We start from the raw sequence: 18,759 nt of genomic DNA, 5'->3' as shown, positions 1-18,759 counted from the left end.
TGTGGTATCTCTTGACAGCATTTTTGTGATGAGGGCAGGGATATTGAATATTTATGAAAGATGCTTTTTCTCCAAAATTCCCAGAGTTCTTGAGATGATAGAGGGGTAGTACAGCTGCTAAGAAAACTTGTTAAGTCGTGCTGTTTTCCTAGGTTTTGTTTTACAGTTTGGATGTTAGCTGCTGGAGTGCACATTGTACTGCTGTGCAATGACAGACTGAGCGGCTGGGGCCTTCTTATACAGGTGGCATGAGGCAATAATTTGGTAAGGTCAAAGAGTAGCTGAGTTTCTCTGTATATTAATACAGATATATATGTAGTTAATAGGTAAACCCATTAAAAATCGAGATTGTATCTATTTCTCTGCATTTCACATCAAATTCACGTAGCAGTTGCTTATTTTGGATGTACTAGGCTGTAAATACTGCATGGTTATTATGAAACTTTTCGTTAGGCTTTGAGTATCCATCTCGTTGGGGCTTTTATGCCAGTTATTCTGTCTGAAATTTTCCTTATAAGCTTATTTACTTCATTTATGCATTTCTATAGATGTTGAGAGTTTATGGGTATGATGGGGTCTTTTTCTTTTGCTCATAAAGACATTATTTTATAAATAAATATGTATTTTATAAAGAAATTATTTATTTTGCCACACTGATGTAAACACTGCCTTGCTCTTTGGCTAGAGAGTTGCCCACTGTTTTCCTAGGATGGTAAAGCAGTTCAAGTTTGCTTTACATTTTTCACAGGTTAAAGTTGTCCACATAGGCAGATAATGAACATGGAGCTTGTCCAGTAACATAGATAAGGAGCGTGCTTTAGTTCCTTTGTCTGAGGAGTGCGCTGTAATTCCTTTGTCTGAGCAGCAGCTGTGCAAAGTATTCTCAGAATGATGCACCAGAGACTGCAGTGCTATCTGAAATGGAAAAATTGTACAAAATAACTGTGTCTGTATTAAGTCTCTTTCTACTGTGTGGAGCAAAGAAATAGAGAAAACATAATCGAATAGTGTTGCTAAATGCTACCAGTGCCACATTTTGGGTTTTCATAAAGAAATTCAGAGGAGGAAAAAAAAAAGTGAGAGCGGGTATTTACAAAGTTTGCGGGAAATAAAAACTGAAAGTCTCCCGACGTGACTTATACTGGAAAAATTAATAGAAATGTAGTAGAAAATTTAACTAGTTGTCATCTGTGAAGATAATGAATAGGGTAAATATAGCTTTAGTAAAACAGAAACCCTACCTTACAACTCTCTTAGAGTGCTCTTGACGCATGCAGTAGACAGATGGATATGTGTGATCTGGTTGATGCAGTCTGTCTGGGTTTCCACAAAGCTTCCACAGAATTCCCTCACCAGGGATTTCTTAAGGAAATCAAGTCTCCATTCTATAAGGAGGAGGGTCATTTTACTCTTAAATAACTGACAGTAAAGAAAAGAAGAAAGGAGTCATGGGTTAGGAGTAAATAATCCGCTCATCTAGTGGTGGAACATTGCAACAGCTTTAGGGTATTTAAGGATCCATGTTCATCATATTAAGAAGTGACCTGGAAAAAATAGTAAAGTGACAGTTTGTTGCTGGTACTTGAATTATCCAGATAGTACAAAGGCTGAGACAGAAACTGTTGAAAGACCTTAAGAGATTGACTGCTGGCAGCACTTGCAGGTGAAAACAAGTACAATTCTGTGGAGGTGTGAAATGATATACATGAGAAAAACACCACTCTGAATTTTCCCTAATACTTTGTAAAATACTGGTCTCTAAGGTGGCAATAACCACTCAGGAAGATCTTAGGATCATAAGACATACTTCTTTGAAAAAAGTCAACTCAAAGATCAACAGCAATCAAAAAAGCAAATCAGATGCAGAATGTTTAAGGAGAGGGAAAGAAGGTAAAACCAGAACTTTATTACACCACTATATTGTGAGCTTTATTATGCCATCTTAAATACTACAGGAGCATTCACCTTGTTTCAGATTTCCTGTATTACAGAATGAGAAGAGTCTCATGGAAGGGCATCAAGTGTAATCGAAGGTGTAGAGTAGCTTAATACAGAGACAACTAAGTAAACAGTTATTCTTCATTTGACTCTTTATTTGAGATTTGACTATTGAACCAGCCATTACAAGAGCATTTCAAGATAGTAAGAATGAGGAAAACCCCACAAAACCAAAGTGTGTGGTTCTTTATGCAAGCAATAGATCCATGGAATGCCTTTCCAGGGATTGATGTGGGTGCTAAAAGTTTACTTAGGCTCAAGAGGAGAATGAACAAATGCTGCAAGGATGACCAATCTGTGTGAATCTTTAAATACAAACCACACCAGGAAGTCACCAGTACGAAGGTGGTTGATAGATGTAAAAGTACTAGGGAGGAGGTAGTAGTGAACATACCTTCCCTTTTCTTCTGCTGCCCTCCAGGTGCTTGCTGCAGTCTGATACAGAAGCCTGAGCAGAACCCTTGATCTAACTCAGTAGAGCTATTTTTGGAGAATACTGAAGAGATATGTATCTAAATATTTGTCTCATATGATCTGATACCACTCCAGGAAAGTCACTGGCAGCATTCTCAGTGACTTCACTTGGTCTTCTTATCACTGGTAATTTGATAACGAGGCGACATGTCTCTTGTTAAAAACAGAAACAGCTGTCTTTGATTGATAGTCCCAATCATCGTTTTCTTTGTTTTGTGCTCATAAGTGCAAAACTTTGCACTTGCAGAATGAGGCAGTAAGTTTTGCAAGAAAATCACATGAGCAAAAAGAATTTTCCAGCATGAGCCCTAAAGCAACTTGCCTGGTATACATGTTGCAACTTAGTATTGTAAGTGCAATATCAGAGAGCCCTACAGGACTCTCCTGACAGGAGGGTCATATTTGCAGCCCCCTGGATTGCATCTCAAAATACTGAGATGCAGGTATGCAACTTAAATTATAGGTAGCTGGGAGCTGTGTGGGTGATGTCCAGTGCACTCTATTGGACGCCTATCACTGACAAAAGACTTGATCCCAATCTATTTGCAATCAATATCAGATCCACGTGCATGTCAGATATTCTCTAGTTTGCAAGTCCTCTGAGGAAAGAACAGTTGGGACACTTCTGTCTCGTGCAGTGATGGGGCTATTGTTTTTCTTAGCAAATGATGGTATTTCTAGCTTTCAGGAGATAGCAAGTCAAATTGATCTTTTATGGTGTGCTGCTTTCCTGGATCTATCCACTTGTGCTCAAAGGATTGGGCAATATTTCTTTAAGAAAAGTGTGTAATGGTGGAGCTTTTCTTAATGACTTTCAGTTAATTGCCTTGTTGAAAAAAGCCATGTACAAACTATTGCGCTTCATAGACATGAAATTCTGTGATGACATACATTAAGTTTTATAGAAACAGTCAGCTTTGTAACCAGTCGTAAACCTGAAAAGTTTTATCATTTTAGTATTTCCACTGGAGCTGAACCTGGCTTTTGCTCTCCTGTTGCAGATTTCATTATCAAGATGTACCAGGACCAGGTAGTAGGAATAAGAGTGAGTAGTACAAAGGTCTGTGGTCCTTAAAATGCCCTGCATCACAGTAAATGCCTTGGGAAATCAGAACACCAAACAAATAATTTCAATTTGAAGTTATCTGTTCAATTTTCCCTAAAGAGCTCTACAGCTGACATTCAGTTAGCTGAATGAGAAGTATCCAGACTTGTTCATGTCTGACAAAGCAATGCTCAGATGGCAAACATGAAACCAGCCAACAGAACGTCAGATAATATTTACTGTGCAATCTTGATGCTTTATTTGATTGAACAAGTACATTCTAGCTTTGATAAAGGATGCAGGCCTAAATTAAAAGAAAGTAGAGAGATGTGCAGTGATGGCTGATGCTTTGTATGATGCTTTACATGATGCTGTTATGAAAAGCATCAAATTTAGGAAGGCACAAAAAAAGCTGCTACTGAGAGGAGTAATTTTATGAGAAAAACAGCTGTAAAAATTAATTCTGGTATATGTGCACTTAACCAACATGTTAATTCTTTAAAAGTAGTTATCAAAGGCTACAGCTAGATGACACATGCACTGTAGTAACTACTTTCTCAATATCTTCAAAGAGTACTAGTTAAGGGTATGTTACATTTTAATACCTCTTCTTTGTACATCTAAAGGAATTCCATAGTTTCAGTCCAAATTACCACCCCTCCCCTTTAGAGCTCCTAATGATCATGTTGCTGCACATTTGTTTACTAGCAGAGGGTGTCCCATTTTGAAAACAAAATTCCAGAAAGCATTTTAATAACTGCAGGCAAATGGTTTTTAGCCAACCAACTTATTTTCCAAGAGGTGTTGTGTAACTAATATCCTTATTTTCCAACTCTTTTGTCCTATAATTTTAAATAAAGTAAGGTGTCCCAGTGTGATGAATTAATTAAAAGGAATCTTAGTTTTCTCAGTCAAGAAGTGATTAAGTGGAGTTGATTATATCTTTTTCTGAAGTTTGGCCAGTATCAACAAGGTGCAGAATGTCAGTGGAGGTTTTGATGACAACCAGAGGGTGCAGCCTCCAGAAATGCAAGGGGAAGTAAGACTGCATTTACACTGACGCTTTGAGAATCTGTTGTAATGTGAATGAAATTTATGGTCAAGTAACAGGTTTTGCACCAGAGTAACTTAGAATTTTAAAGTCTGCTTTAAAATTATGTCTGTTTCTGAAAGAGTACTGCTTTTTCAGCCTCTGGAAAAAAATCTGCTGCTTCGTAAGAGGAGTCCACTGTGTGTCTTTATTGCATTATTAGAAATAAGTTTTTTGCAACTTTGTCCATGAAATAGTAGCAATGTAAGTTAAGAGTGATTTAAATTGCTTATCTGCTTTAATTGAAGGCTGGACTGTGTGAAGTGCTGAGTGCTTCATGCTCTGGATGTAGATAGGCAGTTATTTACTGTAGAGGGGTGGAAGAATGTATTTTCAAAATTTTGTCAGTTTCCTCCATGGTCTGTTGTCCTGTTTTTCTCTGCAAAGTAGTCCAGTCCTGCACTCTAACCTGTGTAGGTATGACCTCTGAATCAACGTCAAGTGAGAATGACCTGATGATCCTTGATATGTGTATAAGAACCCAGGCAATGTGGCTTGCAGTGTCTTTATTTTACCATTTCATGTACATCACATAATAATCATGCAAGAATACAAGATTTGTTTGACAGGAGGGCTTCTGATTTAAGATAGCAGTTAATAAAATAGTGCCTTCTATTTTTTTGGAAGAAAACATACATCTTGAGAGTTGAGTCATAGAATTACGTGCAAGAAAAATTCTTGGAATAGTCTTTTCGCCAACATCAATAGCATTCTTGATCTTTTGCAATAATCTATTTTCTTCTGGCTGTGAGTTCATGGATCACCTGCCAACTGGTTCTAAAAAGACTATACTACCTGCCTTGGGAATAATACCACAACTTACCATCTGGTGAGATCATGATACTGTCACTTGACCTCCACATGTGGTCTCTGTCAAGCACTTCATTGAAAACTGGAAAGACATCAGGGCGGGAACATACTGTTCTATGCAGCCCTGAATTTTGGCAGGGTTGCAACATTTAGTAAGTAAACTTCATCTGGCTTGCAAGTCGCAGACAAATAGGACAGGCTGATGTCATCATAAGCTTTAACTCTCATTAAAGAGAAAGTATGTGTCAAGTAATTATTAGGCTTTGTTGGGCAAGGTATTTAGGGGAAGTTAATAGACAAAGATGATTTTAAGCAGTGAACCTTCTGAAGAGCTGGCATTCAGTAAGCAATGAAACATGACCCTAACACTGTGCTTAATTTAGAAACTGGCTTTGTGTCACTTTTCACATTTTGCTTGTAACTCCACCTTTCTTAGATCCTAAATTAAAATGGTAAAAAATTACAGAATAAAGAAATTAACTACGTAAATGCATTCTGTGTAAATCAAGTTTAATTTAATGGCTTAATAGCATTGCAATCGGGTCATTGTTTAGCCAAACAAGAAAGCAAGGAAAAACATCACAAGTATTATCTAATAAAAACTGTTCTCTGCTACTTCAGGCTGTCATTTGAGTTACATTCACAATAATATCCCAAAAGTAAGGGGAGAGGGGAACACCAATACAGTTCCTCTGACTGCATATCACTTCAGGTTTTCACCTTTAGAGGATGAACAGTGGAGGTCACTGGGAGAAATAGGCACCTCATTTTGTTTGCAGTGTGCTCATCTTAATCAGAATATCATAGCTCAACAGACCGCCCCTGAGTCTTGCTCAGCTCTGTGTTGCTGACACTTCCAGGCAGGGATAGCAAGCAGAATGCCATGGTGGCATTTTCTAACATGTCTTTGCAGCAGAGTCTGTTTGCAGTTTTGGATGATAAAAATCTTATACTTGTGGGAAAGTAGCTTGATGTAGAGCCATGTTACTTTACAGTCCTCATTAGTATTTAATATTAGTTATCAACGTCATGGTACCACTTTGCTATTCCCCTCTTCCTGGTTTCTGGAGGTTGTAGAAATAGGGGCTTCTGGCTGCCCTTAAGTGCTGGAAGGAGCTAGACTTGAGTGGAAATTTGCAGGGCCTGGGCAGTAGGAAGGGATGGCATGGACTAGATGATTCTACATTCTCTGTTTCTACAAAATTGGAAAAGAATTGGAAACTATGACTTGACTTACTGCCCAGACCAGGTTTCCCAGGCATTCTGTGTGCCTGCAGATGCAGAGGGCTGATATAAGAGGGTTGAACACAGGAAATAAGTCAGATATGTTTTTCTCTAAATTGAGAAGGCTTCTGAGGTGATTGCCTAGGACTTGGTGCTAAGCACAAGAAATTCAACTTGGCTATCTCTACAGAAGAAAATTTTAAGTGTGGAGGAAAGCTTAAGCCCCAGGGAGGTATGTCGCTTAGTGGCAATAGAAAGGGTATAGTTCTCCTTGTTCCTGGTCAAACATTTCTGTGATTACCTTCTGCTTTCTAGCCATAACACATCTTAGGCAACAGACCATCCTTTTGGCAGAAAATTGGACAAAGATGCAGACTAAATTTTGCAGATCTTCCCTTGGCTCACAACATCTCTCTGATTTTTAAGAGCAGGCAAGCAGACCAACCAATCTGCCAGCCTGTAATCCTGGATGTGACACTGAGGAAGAAAAAATGGTATAGAAAACCTTTCGGCCAATGCCTTTCTGAAAGGCAATGACTCACAGAAATTACATTGGTCATGTCAAACTCATTGGCAAAGTTGTCAGAAGAAATATGAGCTGCAGTCCTGCTATGTATTTTAAACTCTTTACTAATGTTCATTTGTTCTATTAATTGTATAGCTTTAACTAAAAAGATGAGCACAAATATGAAACGAAAATTTGGAGGTTGTTTTTGCTTTTTTGGTATAACTTCTGTAGAGGAAAAATGAATCTTAGTAGCAAACCACTTTGTGGTGGGTTTAAAGTATAATTTTTAAGTGTTTGAGAGATTTTTTTTTGTTTCCTCTCCTGCCACCCAGTGAAGACATAAATGAGGAGGATTAAATTGTATTCAGAGAAACAGAGGAAGTTCAATTCTTTGCCAAAGCAAACATCCGCAGACTTGTGTAGTCTACATGTTTCAATGCATGTGAAAATATTTGGTGTTGTAGAGTGACTTCCTTGAGTGGAAATAATATTGCAGCTAGCAATGAGATTTTGCAAAAGAAGGAAATCACAGCTATCTTAGTAATTTAACATCTCAAAAATTTGTTTATGGATAGTTTCCTGTCTGACACATTGAAGTGAACAAGTTAAAGTGTTTAAAGATTAGAATGACATTAATTTTTAACTGCCCTTGACCATGACATTTCACAAAGGGTGTGTTCAATAAGAACAGATGGAAAAATGAGCTTGCCCCTTCACCTTGTAGTGGCTTTCATGTGTCAACTCATTTAGCTTTCTGTCACCAGTCAGCTGAGTATTCAAGGACATCCTTGGCTTTCACCTTTTTTATTTTATGAATAGAATAGCAAGAACGTAGCAATTTCTGTAAAATCCAGCAATGCTGAGCTTTTTGCCTGTTATTAAGACTGAGATGTTTTTGCAGTCACAGCTTTTTTTTTTTTTTTTGATAATGACTATGAAATTTCATTACAAAACTCCATTTAATACCAGAATTGCATAATGCAAAAAAATTAATTTGAAACTAAGCAGCATAAAAGTAGGCAAAGCTATACAATATTTCATAGCATCTGATTAAAACATTAATTGTAAGGGTATTTTCAGAAAAGCAATTCAGTTTGCGCTCTATAAGCCAGATTTCTCACTTAACACAGTGCCTGATCACTTGCAAAGCAAGCTCAGAAGCTAAGGCCATGAGTATGGACAGAGTGCAGACACCACATGGTCCAAATGCAGTACAGGGAGTCATGGTGCAGAGCTTGAAACTTAGGAGGGAACACCCTGATACAAAGCAGTGTTGTGTCAGAACACAAACGTGGCTGTCCTGCTTGAAGATTTAGTTGGTGTTATACTGTGGACTTGAACTCATGTTGGCAGTAGCTTAGGAACCTCCCATCTAACCTTTTTCCATGTGAGAGCCGCATGTCCAGAGTAGCAAAAGCTATTGGGACTAGTCAGTCCAAATGTCAGCCTTGCTATCACACCATGCCTATCTATATAGCTTATTTTAAATCTCCCTTTAACTTTATTATTCATTTTATCGTCAGGTTTGTGAGATCCAACACTGAAAAATCAAGATGTACAGAACTAAAATAACTGATCCAGAAAAATTGCTTGCTAATTTGTAAAGCATAGTTATTTCTATGCATCTTGTCAAATGATAAGTTTTTCAAATAATATCCTCTTTTAATATTGTTTCCATGTGCCAGATTTTTTAGTATCTCTGTGTATTTTGGTTTTGCGATATGTCACTGGATTGCATGGGATCCTAGTAAACATTTTAAATAACCCACACAAATGCATTCTGCAACATCAGAACATGTTTTTGGGAAACATCAGGCTGCTGTCTTTGAATGCCGTTTGTAATGTACTTGTGGATTAAACATTCAGTTTTTTAATCAAATGAAATGGCTACTACCCAATAAGGAAACAAGGTAGAGAAGTTAAGTGCTGAATAGACAATTTAATACAATGAAGCTCACAGTGGTCAGCCTCATGAATTGCTCATGCACCCAGTTTCTTTGAGAGCTCCCTGAATTTTCCTTTGTCAGTGTATGCCAGTGAAAAGCCTAATAATGTATGACCTCTCCAGGGAATATTAGACATATGAGTAAATGTTTAAGACACATTAATGTTCAATTGGGACTTCTTGTGGTTTCTAGTGTTAGGCATGTTGAAGCATCTGTTGCCCTGTGAAAATGCAGAATCAGCTGGATAGAATAGCTTTTATATCATCAAGTTTAGTGGACAGATTTATGTCTCCATTCTGCAGCTGAAAGATTTATCTCTCTGATTTTCTTAGAACGGCTCCTCTTGGATCAAAATATTTTCTTCTCAACTGCTTTAAATTATGTACAAAATCGTAGCAAAATATTGTTAAAAACTCTCAAACCATAAATCTTACTGACATGCCAACCTACCGCTTGTCTTTCATACAGTGCTATAAAGCATCAGTGCAGTTATGGTTATATAAGGAGTTTAAAACTGGTTAATAAAATGTGTCTTTTCTTCTTTCTTTACTTGTAAAATGGCTCTTAATTATTTCAAGATGTCTTAAATTCTTTATGAAGGGAAGAGGGTTGGGATGGTCCCACTCATAGTTTGGGATGATACCATTGTTTGTTTAGTTACAAATTAGCTCTGATTTTTTTCTGCGGATCATATTTAAACACTCTTGTAATTCTGCAGGCATTCTGACCCCACACGGTATCATCACCAGCAGGTGTATCAGAGTTTGGCTTGCTTAAATCAAAGTGTGTGTCTAGTCAGTGTTGGATGATGGAAACCAGTTTTTATTCAGAGCATGCTAGTGATTGAATCCATGTGTTCTTTTTCCAATCCTTTTTATTTACTTCTAAAAATAATTTCTACAAACAATCACTCACTGATTCCCTGAACAAGACATTTTTGTATACAAATCAGACAGAATGTCTTCTATAACACAATAAAAGATCCTGATGTGTAATATTGCACTAAAAAACAAAAAAAAAAATAGAAGCAAGAGAGTATCTGAGCTGTCTTAACACAGTTTATATCGTATGCTATATAATTTTTTATTTGTATGTGATAAACCACCATGGGACATCCCTTAAAAACAATCCTTATTCCAGATGTAACCCTGTTGCTGATAGAATATGTATATTGTCTGTAGCTATGATCTATGAGCAGGAAGAAAATAGCTTTAAGGATGATTTTGTTAAATAGGAAACCTGGAAAATTGCTAAGTTTTCAAGTTTCGATTTCTCCCTTTTTTATGGCAAAATAATAGCAGTGAGACTAAAGGAAAAATCTGTTGCCATAAGCCAAATGTTTCTTGTTACATTTATGAAAATGTTAGGAAGAGTTGTTTGGATTTTGAAGCCCAAAGTATGCACTTTTTTTTAACATCATAATCACATGTTGACAAGATCCACTGAGGGAGTTTCTGTTAAAGCATGGTTAGAACTGCTTAGCTCTGTCTCTCACTTATCCAGGGTTTCTGCAGCAGGTCTGTATGCCAGCTACTACACAAATACCTGCAGTTGCTCAGGGAAAACCTGTTCGAGGTAACTCAGGAAGGTTCTGATCACTTTTAGTGAGCAAGCTCAAGGAAGTCTTTCCATAGCAATTTTTCAGTTGTTCGTACTTACTTGTGGTCTTAGTTGTGTTTCTCAGCTGATGTCACTCAGCTTTTTTTCAGGCTCTTTCTGCAGAAGGTATATGTCTCTTGTATGTCTATGCTTCTTCCAAGACATCAGTTCTCCTTTGCCTTGTTCTCCTGATGTCTGTGTCCCAACACAGTAGTCCTTGAAGAATATTAAGTCCCCTTCAGCTAAGTTCAGTAAATGGGCAAAATATATTGCTTGAAAGGCAGTAGCTCCCAGAAAGCACCAAAGTGGCCTTCAGCATCTAGTTGAGAAGTTAGTGTGATGTTTTTCTAGTGTTAGCTTAAGGATTTTTACCTCACTGTATCACCATTTTGGAGCACCTTGGTAGTTGCTGTGTTCTTTACTAGTCAAGGTATAACTGCAGTTAAGAACAACATTACAGTACTTAGTTATTTAATAGGGATGCAGTGTGTGCACTTCCCTAGGTTGCATTAAGCCCAGTCCCTTTTTCTTTACCATCTATGTCAAGAATGTGTGGGCATATATCATATACATATCTAGTGTGTATTAGCAGAACAGATTTGTGTACGTGTGGCTGTCTGATCATGCTGTTGTGGAGTCTTTAAAATCTGTCTTTGGAGGCAGTAGACTGAGATTTCCTTCTTGGTCAAAGTAGTGATTCAGACAACTGAGATATGTCGTCAGTATCATCAGATGGGTTGCAAATGTTAGTAGATACTGGAGGGACAGAGGAGCACAAATTCGTGATACAGTTTCTGTCTTACAGAAGGAGGCTTAGCTTCAGGAGCAATAAACCTGCAGTACATAGGCCTAGTTTGGACTGTGAATAAAAGAAAGCTGGTATTTGCCCAATGACTTAGCAAGTACTTGCATGATAAGCATTTCTGTTAGAAAGGTTAATAGCAAAGGGTCGATAAAAAACTCTAGTGTCTGACTTCTAAGTAGAGGACAGGCAAGGCAAAGGAGTGGAGCTCACATTGGATATTTGTGTGAGAACCTCCTTGCCTTTGAATGCTTGATGAATTTGTGGTGGTGGTGGCTTTTGCTTCCTTGGGCCTCCATCAATATTCTTCATTAATTCATATTCAGTGAAACTTAACCCAGAGAAAATACTGGACTCTTACAAAATGAGGAAACTCAAACTCAATTTACACATCCACTCTTGCAGTATGCGCAGACCTTTCACAAGTAATGTGACTGTCAAATGTTACTGATTGAAAATTTCAAGAACTAGTGGTTTAAGATTCTTTTCCACACAGTTTTGACACATAACCTCCCCATGACATTGTTTTGGTCTGAATATATTCTAAAATCTTATCTAAAGCTCTCAAATCTTAATAAAGATATTGAGCTTTCACAGAAGGAAAACACAGTCAGCACATTCCTCAGATTTTTTTGTCTGCAATATTTGAAGTGGTTTTAAGACAGCATGTGAGCCATGACAGTAATGTAATGGAAAATTCATTTTTTGCATCATATATGGTCTTAGCAATATGAGCACAGAAGTGACACTGTTTGTCTGAACTAGGTCCTTTGGGCCCACTTTATTAAGTTCTAGCTCACTTGATGGTATTAATTATAGGCAAAGAACACTTGCTAGTATCTTTAAAAATTAGGTATTTGTTACATAACAGAAGCTGGCCTAATAATTTCTTATAGTTAAAAATGCTACATAGGTGAAACACAAGTGTTGAGACTAGGGAATACTCTGCTACATCTACAGAGGGGCTCCTGTAACAAAGTTTGAATGGGAAATTACTTTGGATAATGTTGTTAAGGCTTCATTTCTTTATAAAAGAAGCAGCCAGCCATAACAAATTTTTTTCAAGTTCAATTGGTTTTGTATATACAGTTGCAAGAAAGAAACAGAGTGTTCTTTGTGTATTTTTCCATTTATGTTTAGCATCATAGGTTTAATGAAGTTGGCGTTAAAGAACTACTTTTAACAATTTTTATGACCTGTTCTTGAACTAGACACTTCTTACATTGTAGTGTGGCTGGCTTTAAGCAAGCTTTTCATCTTCTTCATAGTGTTTTTAAAGTACACTCCACTTAGCTGACAGTAGAATAAAAGCATTTTTGTGTGTGTATTTGACCAAACTTGCACTAGAAAGTGCACTAGCTACTTTCTAGCCTTTTCTTTAGCTGTAGCAGCACGGACCTGAGATATACTTGGTGGGTAATGCAGGAAGATGGGGAAGTCCGATGCGTACCTCAAGGGGATTTGATTTTAGGGGAAAACAGACAATGAACTCAATTGTACGCTGTTGCCTGCTATAGCCCATCAACTAGAAGTCTGCAGGGCACCAGCAACTGGCCCTGACTTCCCTCCGACCATCATCCCAACAGAGAATGAACTTTGATAGAACCGGATGAGTTCTACAGTAAAGGGATGATCAGCATCAGCAGACAACGATCCAACACTGCACACAGCTTCTCCTGCTCTGAAAGACTGTTACAAGAGATGGAGCCCAACATCATGAACCGAACGGACTCAGTAGCTTTATAGGAATTGGTCCATGCACTAAGATAACAGTGCACTGAAATGAGAGTGAGGGTATATGGAAAATGTGGGATCTGAGCATGACGTGAATGGTATGGAATAAGGGGTGGATACTGTCCTGGGTTCAGCAGTAGCAGTCAGTTTTTCTCCTTCTTAGTAGCTGTTGCAGCACTGTGTTTTTGACTTTCAGCCTCGGAACAGAGCTGATAACACTGATGTTTAGACTGACCAAGGACTTTGTGAGTCTCATGCTCTGCCAGGGAGGAGGAGGGGCCAGGAGGAAGCAGGGACAGGACGCCTGACCCAAACTAGCCAAAGAGGTATTCCATACCACAGCACGTCATGCCCGGGGATGTAACTGGGAGCTACCCGGAAGGGCACGTCCTCTTTTCGGTCGGGCTCTTTTCCGGCGAGCGGTATCATATTTTCTTTCCTTGTTATTTCTCTTATCATTATTATTATTGGTGGCAGCAGTAGTGATTTGTGTTATACCTTAGTTACTGGACTGTTCTTATCTCAACCCATGGGAGTTACATTCTTTCGATTCTCCTCCCCATCCCTCTGGGGAGTGGGGGGGGGAAGTAGACTGCGTGGTTCTGATTTACGGCCTGGGCTTAAACCACGACATTCATCCATACATCTAATGTTCCTCAGCAGATTCAACTAAATAGCAATACAGAGTTGAAACACATAAGCTGCCTTCTAACAAGGATCATTTCTTCTTAGTAAAGCAGTAATGTATCTTTGAGGAATTTGACCACCAAACTAACATCCTTCACTCATCTGGTACTTGGGAAAGGGTGATTAGTGCTCTCTGTAATTTCAGGGGGAAAATCAAGTCTCCTTGCTTTCTGCCTTGACTCTCAAGATTTCATAGACTTTTAAATCATGAGCCCATCGGTTTTTTGTCTTCAAGTAAAATGACCTTTCTGTCTGGAGAGACAGGAGCGCCATTAAATAACAGCTAAGTTGTGATTTGTGCTTGTGAAGTGTTGGGGAGGTTCAGATACTGCCTGTCTCCCAGATGATTCAAGTTCTTCATAGCTACTGAATTCTGGAAACTTTGCAGTCATATTAATCAAAGTCCCCACTTGGATAATTTTCTCTTCTTTTGTAAGGTAGTATCCTGAAGAATCAAGACACAGTATTAAATGCTCACGTCTTCAGTTACTTGAAAGGCAGTGCAGAAGAACGTGGTTTTTTTCTAAGTGACTATTTGCCAATTGTCCAAAATAGGCATGGAAAAGAATGCAGCATCAGGTAGCTGTCTTACATGTAATTCCTCCTCTGTAAACCAAAGCCTGATGAGTCTGTTTCACTGAACAGTTTCCCATGTTCAGCTCAATACTGGGTATTCTGTTCTATAGGAATTGGGGGGCATAGGGATGGGATACAACTTCAGTCAATTCCAGTCAGTTCCTAATCACCGGAAGGCAGTCACTTCATCAGGAGAGGTGAAGATATTTGCTTCCATATTTGCTGAATATGGAGCGAATTTGGGGCAGAAGTTTTTCAGAGGAGCTCTAAAATTTTGCTGTACCCATTCCTGAACATTTAACCTCATGCTCTTTTCTGGGAATAAGTCGAATTTTTCAAATTCCATGAAGTTTTGTGACCAAAATTGAAGTCTGCAGTATCACTAGTTACTATTAACATTCTTGCCCATTTACTGTGCCTAAGTTTATCTAGATTGACCTCACTGGTTTTATTCATGCGCTGTATCTAGTGGACGTTTAATGGAAAATGCAGAAATAATACACGGTAGTAGGAAATAAGTCCAAGACGCTTTACTGTGAGGGTGGTGAGGCACTGGAACAGGTTGCCCAGAGAAGCTGTGAGTGCCCCATTCCTGGCAGTGCTCAAGGCCAAGTTGGACGGGGCTTTGAGCAACCTGGCCTAGTGGAAGGTGTCCCTGCCCATGGCCTACATGATCTTTAAGGTCCCTTCCAGCCCAAACCAGTCTATGATTCTGTTCTCTGACACCTTTCTTTCCAAAGACCCAACGCCTTTCTTTCCAAACCTCCAGCCCCTCCATCTTATAGAAGCTGTTTGCTACAAAGCTGCAGCACATCCTGGTTGACGTGCTCTATTGCCCATGCAATGTATTACCAAGTTTCTCCATATACAAGATATGGGTTCACCAGGAAGGGATAGAGGGTATCCAGTTGTCATGTGTTTAGAGCATTATCCTGAAAGGTGGGAACAGAATGTTTGTAGTTTATAACCTAAGACCCTCCTGAGTGCTTTTAAAAAGGAATGCTAAGTGAGAGAGGCCCTATTCATGTCCCACTCTCTGTATATTCTCAGAGTTTTCACCTAACGTAGGAACAGATGCGTATAAATTAGTGCCTTTCCTCTTAATTCTGATAATAGCTTTGAGCAGTGTGAAGCTATTATTTGTTAAATGAAATCTTCCACAACAAATGTATTTTAAGGGTTCATTAGTCCTCTGGATTAAAGAAAACACTATTATTATTGTTGCTGTTGAGGCCTTTGAAATACTAGAAAACCACCAGGCAGTTCTGTATATTAGATATCTTAGGCTATGGAGTGTATCAGGATGAACAGAGCAGTGAAGTCATGCAAATGAAGACTCAGGAATGCCAATAGCATGCCATGTGTAGGCAGCTCCCATTACCCTCTGCCTCAGCTAAGCCTGGCTCCGTCTAGTGTTGCCAGTACCTTTCAAATACAAGAATTCAACAGATTTTCCTACGTGGTTTTGTTGTTATTATTTTTCCAGAAAAAGAAAATAAGTTCCAACAAGCTACAGAAAATATTATGCAACCCAGTGAAACCCAAGTCAGTTGTAATAAATTTCATCATATTTTTAAAAGCAGCATAAACATCAATGTAGTCTTGGCTTGCCAACCAGCATGTTGCAATTGTTGGAAACTGAGGTGTTCCAGATCTTCAGAAGTATGTCTGTGAAGTCCAGTAGACATAAATAGAGTACAGTATGATTTCATGTCATCGTGCAAGCAAACTTTCAGTTCTGATTCTTCTCTCAGAAGCCCTTAAACAAAAATTTGAGAGGGAAAGAAAAGAAAGGGAGTTTATTCCCTACACATACCGATTGGATTATTAAACCATAATTTAAGGTTTGAAGAAACCAATGGAAAAACAAGATTATGCTATGGCTTGAGCTTAACAACACATGTAGTGTCATTCTATGCATTGTTGAATGTTGGGCTCTCTAGTTCTCTTTTGCCACAAACATCAAATGTCTACCAGACTGGTGTTATTGATGGGACATTCTTCTGCAGTTCTTGTCCCTTTCCTTCTCCAAGTGCAATGTTATTATACCTCTTCCGTCTTTTTAATCTTCTGTTGTCACTATAAATGCTCATTATAAATATACTGTGCTCATAAATTAGGTTTTATGACAAATACTTTTTCTTTGTTGCTAACAATTTGCAACATCAAAAAAACATTTCCTTTACTGTGCCTATTTCAACTTTGCTAGATTTCACAAGGAGGATCCCTAAACAATTTACAGAAAAAGAAGAGGCGTGCCCCTCTTCCACCAACTGCATCTGCTCCACCCACTCCTGCCATCCCAAACAGGACAGAAGAGAGGGAAGACAAGAGGAAGAGCACAATGGGTGAGAGGCGTTCTTTTCTCCTATGTAATCACATGCATGTGCTTTCGGTGCTCTCTGTTTGAAGTTTCCTTAATTCTGTTATGCTGTGAGTTTAGAAACTTTTGTAACTTGGGGGAAAAAAGCCACATTTCTCTGCAGAATGAAAGTCTGGAAATAAGTGTTTCTATATTACCACCTTTTTTTAATGGCACCACTCAGAGTACCATACGGTAGTAAAAGGTAGCTAACGCTCATCAGATAATTTGAATGTTTGGTACAAGCTGCATACCCAAAAGCACTAGCCTTGGGCCTATTCTGCACCTTTAAGGTCATGGTGGTTTTGGTAGCAAATGGTAATTTGGAAATGGTAAATGGAAATGCTAGTAAATGGAGATAGGTCAGGCAATGCTGAATGCAGCTGAAGCCATGGGGCTCTATTAGAATAGTAAGTATTAGAGTCAACCTCATTCATTATCTCCCAGTGTTCTTAAAGCCTGAAGACATTTTCTTTTGCTGGAGTCCTCCAGCAGTTTGATATCAACTGCCCATATTCAGTCAGGTTTTTTCTTTTGAATTTGGTCCTCATTTTTTTAATCAATCAATGAATCAATCTCTACTGAGTCTTTAGCTAATCAGTAGAAGAAGAGAACTGGTGCTCTCAAAGGAGTGCTTACATGGTTGGATACAATTAAAGAAACTCTAGCGCTCAGCTGTCCATGACACCACATTTACTCTGATCCAGGAAGACTGAAAAACGTTCTCCCAGACCTCTGTTGTTATCTGACTGTTAGTTTATTCAGATCAGTGGGAGCTTTGCCCAAGTGAGGACCCCAAGATTACTCTTTTAGCAAAAAAAAAGTGATTTTATGATGGGTAAAGATATGAGATAATAACCCCACATATTGGAACTCATTTTTCAGTAAATTAAGAAAATCATTCTTCAAGTGCCATAACACACTCAGTGCACTTCAGTTTGTGCCTTTGACCTCATGTTTCATAAAGTGCCTAAGACATACAGATATGACATCCTGTCATACATAATTGCTTACATTACAAATGCCTCACAGTTTAGAAGAAACCTCTTGGCTTTGTTCCAACATTTATTTTCAGTAAATGCCTCACATTTAATGCCTCAGCATTTATGTAGCAGCAGGAGTCCATTATCTTGTGACATGTTCGACTCCATTGACATCTCTTACTTAAACCCTCTAAGGGGAACGTTATTGCTGTGCCATATGACACAGGAGTTTTCAGCAAATTGGCTTACTTTTAACCACTGCAGATGTCAGTCTGATGCTCCTGATGCTTTGCCCTACTGCTGGTCACTTAGTGATGACATTTGGTGCTTTAACTTTTAGCATTCATTTTATTTTGTATGTGTGCTCAGTATGTTACAGATGAAATAAAGCAGAGCAGAGCCACTTTTGTCCGTTCAGTAGTGTGTACATAAATGCTTGCTGGACAGACTCTGCTGATGTAGGATTCTGCAGTATCATTTACTTTAATGGAGCCTTATTATTTTACACCAACAAAGAACTTTCCCACAGTAGCCCTATCTTCAGAATTTTTTCTGTACATTTTCTGTACTTTCTTGAATGAATGCGTTCATTAACAAGAAAAAAAAATGTTAACAGCAAGGGAAGGTTGGTAAAACAGCCTCTCTTCAGGGTCCTTGCAGGAAAACAATGAGAAAGCACAGATGGCTCTTAGAACAAGAGAGAAAAGCTGTGAAAAAAAGGAAGACTGTAGTGAAGGGAAAATGTGCTGCAAGAAATAGGCAGCCACATGATGGAAAAAGGATTATAGCTACCTATGTATCTCCCAAGTTAGCTACATGAATCAAAGCAAAAGATCTTACCAAAAATACTCTCAAACTGGCAAATTCACTTCAGTATTCAGTACTGAATCACTTACTATGACCCTGAACTATTGTGCCCAG

General features: G+C 38.5%; 1 protein-coding gene across 1 annotated transcript in view; it reads left to right on the top strand.

Annotated features, from left to right (window-relative positions):
• The window catches only part of COBL (cordon-bleu WH2 repeat protein), a gene marked incomplete at both ends in the record, with an annotated part of 153,811 nt that overhangs the window by 90,919 nt on the left and 44,133 nt on the right, over positions 1-18,759 (top strand). Inside the window, one exon of the mRNA XM_080609689.1 lies at positions 16,703-16,841. Coding sequence (XP_080465815.1) covers positions 16,703-16,841 — 139 coding nt within the window. The remainder of the gene's footprint in view (positions 1-16,702; positions 16,842-18,759) is intronic.

This window comes from Psittacula echo (genome assembly GCF_963264785.1).
Source record: "Psittacula echo genome assembly, chromosome: 2".
Taxonomy (NCBI): domain Eukaryota; kingdom Metazoa; phylum Chordata; class Aves; order Psittaciformes; family Psittacidae; genus Psittacula; species Psittacula echo.
Note: the sequence above shows the minus strand (reverse complement) of the source record. Positions and strands in the feature narration are given on the sequence as shown.